Genomic DNA, 14504 nt, shown 5'->3' with positions numbered 1-14504 from the left:
TGGGCGAACATTTTTCGCAAAATATTTTTTCAACCCCAAAATAACATTCTGTTTAGAATGTTTTGTATCAAGTTTTCAAGAATGTTTTTGGAATGTTATTAAAACGTTTTTATACCCTTTATATAACCCGACATTTAAACGTTTTCTGTCAAACATTTTTGTTTGCTGAGCAGTAGATTATCAAAAAATGTTTTTTAAGGTTTTGAAAACGTTTTATACTCTTAATATACCCTTTATATAACCCGACATTTAAACGTTTTCTGACAACCTTTTAGAACCTTTTGCGAATGATGTCGAAAACGTTTTGTGTTTGCTGGGTATTGACATTATGCTATCTACTGAAAATAGCAATGCATGGATACTGACATTATGCTATCTACTTAAAATAGCAATAAGTGGATATTGACATTATGTTATCTACTGAAGATAGCAATAAGTGGATACTGACATCATGCAATCTACTGAAGATAGCAATAAGTGGATATTGACATCATGCTATCTACTGAAGATAGCAATAAGTGAACATTGACATCATGCTATCTACTGAAGATAGCAATAAGTGGATATTGACATGCTATCTACTGAAGATAGCAATAAGTGGATATTGACATCATGCTATCTACTGAAGATAGCAATAAGTGGATATTGACATTATGCTATCTACTGAAGATAGCAATAAGTGGATACTGACATCATGCTATCTACTGAAGATAGCTATAAGTGGATATTGACATCATGCTATCTACTGAAGATAGCAATAAGTGGATACTGACATCATGCTATCTACTGAAGATAGCTATAAGTGGATACTGACATCATGCTATCTACTGAAGATAGCTATAAGTGGATATTGACATCATGCTATCTACTGAAGATAGCAATAAGTGGATACTGACATCATGCTATCTACTGAAGATTGCTATAAGTGGATACTGACATCATGCTATCTACTGAAAATAGCTATAAGTGGATATTGACATCATGCTATCTACTGAAGATAGCTATAAGTGGATACTGACATGTTATCTACTGAAGATAGCAATACATGGATACTAACATTATGCTATCTACTGAATATAGCAATAAGTGGACTGGATACTGGCATCATGCTATCTACTGAAGATAGCAATAATGGATATTGACATTATGCTATCTACTGAAGATAGCAATAAGTGGATACTGACATCATGCTATCTACTGAAGATAGCAATAATGGATATTGACATCATGTTATCTACTGAAGATAGCAATAAGTGGATACTGACATCATGCTATCTACTGAAGATAGCAATAATGGATATTGACATTATGTTATCTACTGAAGATAGCAATAAGTGGATATTGACATCATGCTATCTACTGAAGATAGCAATAATGGATATTGACATCATGCTATCTACTGAAGATAGCAATAAGTGGATACTGACATCATGTTATCTACTAAAGATAGCAATTAGTGGATACTGACATCATGTTATCTACTGAAGATAGCTATAAGTGGATACTGACATACTGTTGAACCAGGCCTGATTGTTGGTTGATTTCATAAATGAAGTGTTACTACCCATAAAGTTGCAAATTACATGGCAAAGTCTCATAGTATTTGTTTCTTTTCTGGTAATTTTTTACATCACACAAATGTGATATTACAATTTAATACTTTTAAGGGGGTACTACACTGAAAATTCAGCAACTCAAGGCAAGTAGTTATTGATTTATTGATCAAATATTGGTTTTCCCTCATTTTTGACTGTAACTCCACAACTGTTGTCTGTGCTGAAATAAAATTTCCAAGTGCAGTAGTTGTAGTCCTTGCCCCTATAATATACATATCTTACTTGTCACCAATGTGCTATAATTTTTGAGAAAAATGCAAAAATAGGCACAAAATTGGGCAGGGTGTAGTACCCCCTTAAACATCTTAGATTATAACAAGAATATATTGCATTTATTTTTCATCAATTCATGCAACTACCAATCGCTGTATATTCCATATTCTTGTAGAAGGGGAATATCCTTTAAGAACAGGCTAACAAAGCAACCCGGACATGGCGCATGTCAACTGTCTGCTGAAAGGAAATGCCCGTCAAGTAAGATGGAGCAAGTTACAACTTGGCCCTGGCTGACTGGATAAAGCTAAAGTGATGTTGCCAAGATCTACAGAGTTGATTATGAGATACAGCCAATATACAGTCTGTCATTTCAATGCATTATGATCTGATCCTAAAGGAGGCAATTTCATAAATTCAGTTATTATCATAACTCACTGGCCCCAGAGACTAAATTTAATATTTAGATATATTCTGATGACTTTCTGTATCCTGTGTTAATGTATTTCCCATCAAAATGTATCTTCATTTCATATTTATCACTGTTGACCTAAGTATCATGAATGATATTTTGTGATATATTCAAGATTATATTTATTTAATTTTCAGAATAGAAATTAAAGGGGGGTAACCCTATTGGTTTTGGATATGGATTGTCTTTAAAATTACATAATAATATCAAATATTGCCTCCTTTATGCTGCTTTGTGAAAAAAAACGAGAGCATTTTCAGCGTAAATATGAATAAATAGCCAAATTTGCAATCCAATACCTTGGTATACGTGAATTGCATTCTGGGCAGGCAATGACGAATGCTGACATGCAGTACAATGCCCGGCCCGTATTGAACGGAAATTTTTTTTTTTTTCGTAAAAAAAAAAAAAAAAAAAGGAAACAAAATATATTTCCCTTGCAATATGTACATTTCAAATGAATATAAAAAAGTTTGGGTGAAATGGAGAGGAAAAAAACCTTCCGATACCGGGTTTTGAACCGGGTACCTGTCGGGTAAAAACAAACGCGCTAGTCAATTGAGCTATTTAGCACGCCACGATAACTATTGCCGCTTTCATAACTATATACGGCGCACCGCTCCTCAGCAGTTAGTGTGGTTCGCTTTTTCACAGAATGTGTATGACGCGAAACCAAAATAGCTGTTGCGGTGACTGATATTTCGTTCATAATTCCCTCCCAGAAATCCAAAGTATTTACCATTGTTTACAAACTGGTATACCTGTAAAACCGCTGTGATTCATGATTTCTCCGAAATACATCGACTTGGAGCGTCAAATTTCAGGATAGTAATGAGAAAAATAGTATCTATTATGTGATACCAAAACCTCATCAACAATGAAAAAAATCAGGGGATGATGCTGTCGATCGGGTTACGGACCTTTAAGGCAATACATACAGGAGTAATAAACGCTATCAATAAACCAACCGGAACGATATAACAATTCTCGCTATTACGCAATAAGGCGCGCCAGCGGTTTGCGATGTAATGTGATGTATCATGGGAAAATCGACATCAAGTCCAGCATAATCTGAATATTACCATGCTATTACATAGGAACACGTGACAATAGTTTGTCAAAATAAAGGTGTTACACGCGAATCGATACTCAATAATACTTAATAATGTGATTTGAAATGTGCACAATTAATTTTTTCTCTATCGATTTGCGTTAAATACCGTTATATTGACAAACTAAAAAATATTGTCACGTGTTCCTATGTAATAGCATGGTAATATTCGCATTGCGCGGACTTGTATGTCGTCCTTTTCTCCTGATACATCACGATTTTCCCATGATACATCACGATTACATCGCAAATCGCTGGCGGCGCCTTATTGCGAATAGCGAGAATTGAAATGGCAACAATTGAAATGGCAGGAAAGATGACATGTTCCATGCAACCATCAGCTTGCAGCATTCTTGGAACATGAAAATATTCTTACCATTGCACTCACAAACATTTGATATTTTGTATAAACCATGACATGACCAAACAGTATGATGAAGACCTAGTAAACCTGGCAAATTGTTGGTGACTCCACAATTTAGATTGATTTTTGTTACCGTGCAGGGTTGCATAGATTCGTGCCTGGAAAGTATCTTTGGCAGGAGAAGGTACTGAAATGCCACTGCATCGCCTGCTGACCGATACATACGCTTTGATGACATCATAGAGTTAATTATATTTGATAGTCAAGCGTATAGTTAAAGAACATTCAAGGCTACTATTATACATCAAAAAATTATTTTCCTAAAATTTTATATTCATTTTAAGTTCAGATTTCCGGAAATTCCCTAATGGAAAATATACAATATCTCTGGAAGGTGTTACGAGTCGTACTTGACTCAAGGCCAAAATCACCTTTTACCCGAACTCACACGAATGCACAATACAAATACACTGTTCGTTTAAGCTAACAAAATCTAAGTCTTTAATTGAAAGCAAGTTTCGTTTGGTACAATATAATGACTACAAATGCACATATACATTAGTCAAATATAATCACTCTTTATCTATTTTGTACTTAGCCAGCATTCTTCTTCTTGGTGATCATAAAGTTCTTGTAATGTTCTGGACGACTGATGTAATATATCCCTATTCACTTGTCCCATGCGACAATCAGCTAAGTCCTTTGTACACTTGCATTGATAACTCCTTGCGTATAAAATCCTTACACGAAAACGGTGTTCTCCAAACACGTTTACAACTCCTTGCGCAATTCTCCTATACTAAACTCCTTGCGCCGTCCTCCTATGCTAAACTCCTTGCGCCGTTCTCCTATGCTAAACTCCTTGCGCAGTTCTCCAAATTTAACTCCTTGCGCTGCTTTCTCCAAACTTGGTGCTATTTCCACCTTTCACACAATATCTTCAGGAAGCAGGACTGCGAGGCAGTTGTCCCCACTTATTTTGACAGTTGCGTTGAATCAAAATACCAGACTTCAGCAAGTCGACAGAAGAATATATTTCCTTTCTTGGAAGAATAACGTTCTTTGACGTATTCTAGATCTTCTCCGACAACACTGGTAAATAGTAGTACTTTGACTACATAAAATATTTCTGGTTTGTAATTTCCTTTCTTTCAAGGAATTGGACTGTAAGCATAGCCCAGATCAACACTATCAACTGTGACAATAATTGTGTTTACATTTCTTATATATCAAGCATGGGAAAAACCCCATTCTATTATGGGCCATTTACTACCTTCACATTATGCTCAATCTGGGAAATTCCAAAGTCTTAATTATAACATTAACCTTTCACATGACATCACTTACTGAGGGAAATCCCATTACATCACTTCCTGAGGGGAATCCCATATATGATGTCATCTCTTTACAATCTGAAGGGGGTTTCCAAATATTCCAAATTAGATATGATTCAACTTGTTTTGCTCAATTTGAGAGGGGAATTCCCCTAAAATGTCATCACTCATGTAACTTTGTAAACAAAGATAAATCATCAAATTAAATTACTCAGGGCACATCACAAAGGGAAGGTGGTATTAAGGTCAAACAAACACCAAAATGCGTATTTTTACCTGCACTATAATGTTATGCCAATAACTCAATTTCAGCCAGAGGTGGATGTAAGGGCTTTTGCAACAGAGCTCTTCATATATACTTGGGAGGTTGGACTACTGTAACAGAGATATTTCCCCCTACTTATATTAGTAAGCCTATGGCATATCAAGCAATTCACATAGATCCTGGCTAAATTACCTCTAAATATTATGAAATACTGTTTATGTCAAAATCTGCAGCATTCAAAATCTTAACACATAAATCATACACAAGACTGAATGTGGGCGAATTAATTTCAAAATGATACTCTTCACATGGCAACAATATATTCATCAATTTCACATTTTACAGTATACTGCAGGCACCAATGATAAACATTGTGCTAGCTGCTACTAATTAGGAAGAGAGAACTTAGTGAAGCAGTACAGGGATCTATGTAAACCATAATTCAAAAAAGGATATTGATAGACTAGCTCAAAATTAATGATAGCGACACAATCTCAACACTTTGGTGATATGAGCTTGCTGTTATCTAAACAATTTAGTTGACAACTTTGGCACATCACTGATAGAAGACACCATTCTCAAGATCTTTAAGCCAGGCTCTATAGCTAGATTATTAAGCAGGCAAATAAACAGGTAAAAAGGTTATTGATTTATAACTGATATCACATTCAAGCAAGAGTGAAACAAAAAGCCCCAGGTGTCAATTATTTCCATTACTTTTCAAAAATTCCAAATTGCCATTTCTTGAGCAATAGCAACTGGTAAATGACACGCTTCAATGGATATAAAAGGAAGAGCGCCTTCATATGATAAATGAAACGTTGAAATGCATTCTGTTTTAATCAAATTACTTTGTTATTAAGAAATAAAGGATGAAGTAGTATCTTTTATGGCTGAATGCGACCAAGGTTGGAAATATATGAAGGTATTAAAGTAATGGACCTGGTGGAGACAAGCCCATTATTTTGTATGTTTTTCCAGCTGAGGGTACATTATTCATCCATAAAGACTGCTGCTGAACCACTTTACCTTTTTCCATTTTCTCCTGAGACCAACCTTTTATTTTGTTGGCCTAAATCTCTCTCCAAGGAGAAATGAGCTGAAGGTCCACAAGTGTCATCACTTCAATTTTGGCAGTGTTAGTATTTTCACTCCCTTGTTAGACATTTATAAGTGTGTTTGATGAATAGCTTGGTTTGCTCATCACTTCCATACGATATCATACATTTGGTCATTTAAAGTAACACAACAGAATTAATGAAAACAGATCATATAATAAAAGTTGTTTTTCTCCTTACATACAAAATTGGTAGATTGGTTTTGTTAATGTTTGATGATTTAGAATGTGTTTTTGAATACGTGACATAATCAAGGTGAACAAGTCAGATGTCACTAATATTGTTTTTGAAATATTGGCAAAAACAGTGTTCAAATTCTTTTGTTTTATATTGTTTTCAGCCATTGAAAATTGCTCATAACTTGGTAACCAGATTTCTGATTTTGATGAGGTTTAATGATAGGGTCCAATTTAGTCAAACTGTTAGGAGTATTCAATTTTAATGATCTTAGTGTCTAATTATATGTTTTCTGATATTACAAGTTTTTAACTTTGTTTATATGTTTTGTGTTACTCCCCCATTGGATGTTGTGTCATATTTTCCATGTTTTTAATTACAAGTTTAACTTACACAACTTTCAAAAAATCAAAATGGCCTTCTTGGACTTTTCTGTACATAAAATCAATTGGGTAACTGGGTTAGGTGGTCAATTTTCCAAGGAAACTTATGTTTAAAATAATATGCTGACTGCTAGTGTCTAAGGAGTTTGTAGCTAATCAGATTCAAACATTAATAAAATGGCTGCCACGGACACCAAAATGATGACCAGAAATCATGAAAAAAAGTCATTCCATGCCAAAGCAACGTGGGGTACAAGGCTGGCCGACTGTTTGCTCTTTTGATTTTACTACATACAGCCATTTATCACCTTTGTAGAGCATGTCAATGCTGTAAACTAAATAAATTGCATTTAAGAAATTAAAAGTCAATTAGGATCTGCAAGACGCTTTTAAGGAAATCACTGCATGACAAAATCAGACATGCCAACTTTGAAATCCATATTTCCGTACTCAGAAGAATAAAAATCCGTATTTTGCACCCTAAAACCGTATTTTTTAAATATGTACCTTTTGCATACATGCCAACCCCAGAAACCCCAAAAGTAGAACACATAATTGCGAGGAGCACATAACAGCCGGGTTCAGGGCCCACCTTACAAATTTGCATTCAAATTTGGTAATACCAAAGAACCATTCCATCAAAGTAATAAATCAATACAGAAAGATGCTTCCTTTACGAGTTATCACTCATTGAAAGTGCTACTTTGCTATACTTTACATGGAAAGCAACCATCTTAAAGTCGTCATATTTCCTTAATTACATGACCGATCCAGCTGATTTTCGGATATGTGATGCACAGTTAAAAATTAATTATTAAAAGATTTGGTGACCTCAGTCGACCTTTGACCTTGTATGTGACCTTTGAACTCACGAAATTGGATAAAGTATGTAGACCAAACAAATTGATATATTTCTGGAAACACTGGGTTTTGTTACTTCTAATGTTGTTAGAAGCATGCTTTGTTAAAACTTTTAAGTTCAGAAAATCATTGATCATCTGAATCATCATCATTATAGTATCAGTCTAACATCAGGTTTTGTTCATGTTTCCAAAAAAAATTAAACAGTTTAATGCCAATGTCAATTAGAAGACTGTACTGGGTATAGCAGTTGTCTATGTATGGTTAAAGAAAAATATTAAAAATATTAATGTGCACTGCTGCACCATTGAGAAAACAAGTCGGAAAGCATCTTGTAGGCTTATTCTTTTGCAGACCTAAATAGTACCTACCTCCAGAAGACATAGCATGTGTAGCAGTTAGATGAAGATGCTAATAAAAATATTAATGTGCATGAAAAATCCCCATCCGCAAGTCTGGAGAAAATTATTTCGGAAACCATCTTGTAGGCCTATAAATATTTCTTTAATGTGCATGCATCGTGCGAAAGTCGGAAGTAAAAGGAGGTCGGAAACCTTCTTGTAGGCTTATTCTTTTGCACCAATATAGCTAAATAGTTAACTAAATACTCTCAGAAGACATAGCATTAGGTGGTTAATAAAAAATATTAATGTGCATGAAAAATGTGCAAGTCAGAAGAAAATTATTTCGGAAACCATCTTGTAGGCTTATTAAATATTTCTTTAATGTGCATGCATGGTGCGAAAGTCGGAAGTAAAAGGAGGTCGGAAACCTTCTTGTAGGCTTATTCTTTTGCACCAATAGAGCTAAATAGTTAACTAAATACCCTCAGAAGACATAGCATTAGGTGGTTAATAAAAAATATTAATGTGCATGAAAATCTGCAAGTCAGAAGAAAATTATTTCGGAAAGCATCTTGTAGGCCTATTAAATAATATTTTTTGCATGCATCATCGAAAGTCGACAGAAAAACGATGTAGGTAACCACTTTAACAGACCAAGAAAGTGGTCAAATGATACCAGTAATTCAGTCGATAGTCTAATCTTGCAGCTGTTTCTTCTTTTTAAGACACAACATTTTAATATGTTGGTCAAAATTCTGGAATTCCATATTTTTTTGGGGTGACCGTACTACCAGTATTTTGCACGTTTTATCAGTACAAAATACGGTGAAACTCATACTAGTTGGCATGTCTGCAAAATGATTCAATTCTACTGCTCTGGGACAAAAGAATCCAAAGCTGCTCATCTAGAACAGTTAAATTGTACAGTTGTATTGACTGACCTTGCCTGTTGTTCCTTGCGCTTCTGTGTATAGTACTTCTTTTTCACATCTTGTAGCTCTCTGGCCAGTCGCTCTATCTCATATTTATATTCCTGTACTTGTGATTCATACATATTCAATTCTGATGCCATGCCCTGTAATAAGTAAAGAGAACAAGAGATTGGTGTCAAATAATTATCGGCTATTTACGACAAAATTCATCCGAACAGAAATCACAGATGATGTGCATTGGTACACACCTGAAAGGTGTACATCAATTCAATGTTTAAATTAATGACAAATGCAGTTGTATGGGGTCGATAATTTTTTTGATTTTTCCACATACGTGACACGATCTGGTCCATGGGGGCCAAAGGAGGCATTTTTGAAAATTGAGTTACTGTAATTATTACATTAGACATATAATAGGCTATCATTTACTGAAAACACCAAAGATCTAGCATACTTGGTTCTAAAGTTATGAAGTTTTTTGATGTCTATTTTCAGGGCTAGCTTAGTAACTGACTAATTTTTTTGTTTACCTAGGATAGCAACGGACCACATTTTCACAGATTTTGAGGCCAATTCTTGACCGTTTTCAACCAAATTAATAACAGGACATTCCAGTATATTCCCGATCTCCCATATGAATTTGGCGACGTTTAGATCGAAACTGACGGAGCCTTTGCATTGACATGCCCACACACATAGTCACAACATTCCCCTATTTATAGTAAGATTATTATTATGACTCTTGTACTAACTGAAATTTTTCAATGTGTTGACTGACGTTTCATATATAGATACTTGTTGGAATTAATTTGTATTACTTGTAGAATAGATTTATTAGCTTTGTTGATTTAAACAAATATTTCCATTTTGCTTGACAAAACCAAGTGAATTTTTACTCACTACAAAATGTTGTCCTTAACAATGAAGGCCTACTGGAAGCCGACATACACAGACCAATATCTAAATTTTAATTCTGAGCATCCTCTCCATCAAAAAATGGAGTTATCACAACTCTCTTCGGCCGCATGAACTCTGTTGTTACGGAAACAGAAAACTAAATTCAAGGAGAGATTCAGTACAGCCCTTGAAACTTGTGGCTACCCAGACTGGGACGAATCCAAGATCCTTGGGCAGGAACATAACAAAAAGTCTAGAGAAATGTGGTAAGATATGGAAATAAGAAGAAGTGGGCGCAAGACCATGAACAGAGATGAGGGGACATATTTCCTAAGTCACATCTCGATCCTCTTTTAAAGACTGGAAAAGAGACTACGAAGTACTGAAAACCAGTTTCCCCAAAAAGTGGATCAGATGACCATATCAGCCGTATCTGATGAAGTCCTCCATTGTGAAGGATGAAATATTATAGTGCATAAAAATTCACTTGGTTCAGTCAAGCCAAACAGAAATATTTATTTTGCATTATATTGGTTATATTGTTCCTCTGTACCTTAAACCATGGACTGAATTACACATTGTGCGGATATTTTTTCTCATTTAATGTACAACACAAGAAAGTTGTGTGGCATACACTCTTATGATACATCTCATCAGACTGGGTGATCAGAGCTATATATGCACACACCTGACCACTTATTAAGTTACATCGATTGGGATGAAACCCTACCCTTTATTACCACGTAAGTGACATTTGTCCAAGAGTGTGTCTATGCATCACAATGGTCTAACTCCAATACACATTTCAGGCTACAAGCTTTGATAATAGAAATACTGGGCATTAAGGGATCGGATAGTGACGTTTGCACAGTATTTTTGTGGGACCTGAGAGCACACCAGACACACCAAATTGCATTCTGAATACAAATAATGCCCTTCTGATATCAAATAATTTTGATGTTTTGAAATTTGCGATATAATACAAATTTAATGGCAAATGATTAAAAAATTATATTTTTGACATTTAACAGTGCTCAAAGTAACTTAATAAATCTAATGATATGTACTTAAAGTGTATCTAGCTGGGAGGAAAAGCGTCCATCATGTGGAAATTTTGACCTTTCATATTGAAGATATACATGAATTTTCATAAAAGACCTCTAAATCTTAGTCTTTTGGGAAACTTTTTGTATACCTTCAATGCGAAAGTCAAAATTTTCAATTGATGGATGGCTTTTCCTCCCAGCTACATACTTTAAAAGTACATATTAGATTTATAAAGTATACTTCGAGAACTGTTGAATGTCAAAAATATAAAAAATATCAAATTTATAATTTGCCATAGAATTTGTATCGTGAATTAAAAAAGAAGGACATTCATCGTAATCATATGCATTTTGGTGTGTCTGATGTGCTCTCAAGCCCCACAAAAATACTTTGCAAAGGTGGGTGACTGACCCCTTAAATACAGTATATTAGCTACTAAGCAAGGTATAGTTGTAGCCTAATTTTAGCTGAAATATGATCAGAATGATGGGTCTAAATGGAGTGAAACTCTTTAACTCTTAATTATCACATCAGCACATAAAAAAATCCCTATTTGATCGGATGGTCAATACATTAGCACATCAAAATAAATCTCTACCTGATCGGTTGAGCACAATTAATTAAAAGCGACAAAAATCCAGATGATTTTGTTAGCTGCGAGATGATAATGCACTAAAAGAAATCAGAATAGACAAAATTAATAAGCCAATGACATTTGATTTAATTCACAAAGTTGCAGTGAGATTTACTTTGTAACAGGATAGGTTTGAATGTACATGTGTCAACCATACAAAATGCTCTCCAGAGTGGTGAAAAGACCACAGCCAGCACTTTCAGCTACCAATAGATGGCACATGCTGAGAGCCACTGACTTCAGGTGAATGGACAAGTTAGGCTATTTAAGCACTTTCACAAATCCTTTTGAATTTTTTCCACTTTTTGAATCACAACAAACTTCATTTAATCATTTATTTCTAGATCATTTGGATTTGTTCTCCTCGTGTTAAATGATATTTATTTTAGACACACACTTGGCTCTTTTACATGTAGGATCAACAGATTTCTGTCTAGTCCCCCACTCTTTCTCACCAACCTCCTTAAAGCAACTTAATATTCTTGCCAGTCATTAGTAATATTGTTTCAAGCCCAGTCAAGTGCAATTCTTTAATGTGTTCATATTTATTTCATGTTTTTAATATTTGAGTGTTTTTTAATATGTATGTAACTCTCTTATAATGTAATTTTGGATAAATGCTACATGATTTGTAATACAATGAATGAATACAATGAATAATTTGTGAGTTGATTTGACAAACTTGATGCTATATGCGCATGGCAACTATGCATGAGTGCAATGGTACATTAATCAATAGTAACAGGCCAATCAAATGACAAGAATCTTTGTTTGAGATATATCTACTGTTTGCCGTCCTTTAACTAAGAAAATTTAGATTAACTTCAGATCAACAGTTACACTCTATTTTTCTATCAATTGTGTACTAAATTTGCCTCTGTTTTAGTCATAGCAAATGGTGCATTATTTATTAAAGTAGAGAACAATTTGGTACATAATTAAAAAATTTACAAAGAGCTGCATTCATTATCTTATGCTACCTTTCAGGTCAAGTAGAGGAAAAACAGAATTTGATCAAAACAACTTGTTTACTTCAAACAATTTCAAATCACTGTAATAAAAAAAAAAGCATATTATTCAAACAGGTAGAATAAGTGTAATCTCCACTATCTATTTCATAGTATTCCTTATTCCATTAGCAAGTCCCCAGAATTACATTTCTTCAACAACTTTGATAAAGTATAAGTTGAAACAGGTGATGGCCCTCCAGTTTGCTCGTGACACTGTAATCACTTCACATCATTTTGTATAAGCAATAAGCAGTACTCTCTTCTCATTGATTTATCTCTGAAAATGTGTACAATATTGGGTTCTGTGCTAGGCAAGGTTAAGAAACAATTCAGGGAAAGACTGCCATCAATCAAAGCAAAAATTTTCATTTTCAGGGGTCAGAGCTAGGAAATGTTAGAAATTAAAACAAATTATCCAAATCTTGAGAGTAACAAGAAGATCAAGACAGAATCAGAAATGCAGCAAAGGCTGAATGAACAAAAATGTTTATATGTTTCCGGTAATAGTATGTTCTCCAGGGAACATTCCATCGGTCGGTTAAATTTGTTTTTATAATACATTTTGAATTCCCGCCACATGCTCCGGAACAATTGGATTGGTCGGATGCTAAATATTTTACATACATTTTGTTCCATTAGTCAAAGGGAATAAAAAAAACCACAATTTTTCCCCAAAATAAAATGTTTCCAAAAATGATGTTTTCAGAAGAATTTGCACATTTTAACATGAAACTCTTAATGCAACCAACGCTTTTTGATCAATTTACTTGTTATTTTCTTTGCTAAATTGTGACATGTCATGTCAAAATCAGACACTTTTGGGCAGGTTATAAATTTTGAGGTTTTTACATATCTTAAATATAGAGATATTTTGCTCCATAACGCCATTTTCCCCAATTAAATCGGACATTCCTAACTAAACGAAGATAATGAGTTCGTAAGTTATAGTAATATAAAATTGGAAATTGAGATATCGGCCTTTAAAAATATTATTGACAATGTTGAGAGTAGGAATTACCTTGAAAATGTCTCAAAAATACAAGATGCCAGTTATATTCTGGTCTGAAACTATCACACAATATTTTTAACATTAATAACATCACAAATTCGCAACAACCCCAAATTGTGAAAAAATCACCCCGGTCAGATTTTTTGCTATTTCTCCATTTACGATCCTGCCCAAAAGTGTCTGCTTTTGACATGACACGTCACAATTAACTAATAAAGAAAACAAAATTGTAAGTACCTTTTCATTATACACATTTTGAGAGAGCGGGGAAGAGAGAAATAATATAAATTTAGAGATATAATATAAAATGCTTTAAAATGTTTTGATGACTTCAATATAACCCGACATTTAAATGCTATTAAAATGTTTGGACCAAAACCAAAACATGTTTCTAGTGTTTTAAAAACATTGAGTTTGTTGGGGGAGAGTAAGAGAGAGAGGGAGCAGAGGGAGAGAAAGAGAGGGCAGGGAGAGAGAGAGAGAGAGAGAGAGCCAAGTTTCCTCAAACCACTCTTCAGTGACTGTGTGGGCAGGGGGTGTACGTGATAAGAAGTAAATTTGATCATCAAAACGCACTCAATAATTTAAAGATCGTGCATCAATGATGCCCTAGGATTTTCAGTTGACAAAAAAGTTTCTTCTGGTCATTGTGTAACAAAGTTAAATAGGCCTACCCTATTAAGTCCACAGAAACAAGTAATATATTGATCTCTTTAT

General features: G+C 34.4%; 1 protein-coding gene across 1 annotated transcript in view; it reads right to left on the bottom strand.

Moving 5' to 3' along the window:
- Positions 1–14504, bottom strand: part of LOC140146223 (cilia- and flagella-associated protein 58-like) — a 286607-nt gene that overhangs the window by 76908 nt on the left and 195195 nt on the right. The window contains 1 exon segment of the mRNA XM_072168007.1: positions 9200–9333. Coding sequence (XP_072024108.1) covers positions 9200–9333 — 134 coding nt within the window.

The sequence above is a fragment of the Amphiura filiformis genome, chromosome 1, assembly GCF_039555335.1.
Source record: "Amphiura filiformis chromosome 1, Afil_fr2py, whole genome shotgun sequence".
Taxonomy (NCBI): Eukaryota; Metazoa; Echinodermata; class Ophiuroidea; order Amphilepidida; family Amphiuridae; genus Amphiura; species Amphiura filiformis.
Note: the sequence above shows the minus strand (reverse complement) of the source record. Positions and strands in the feature narration are given on the sequence as shown.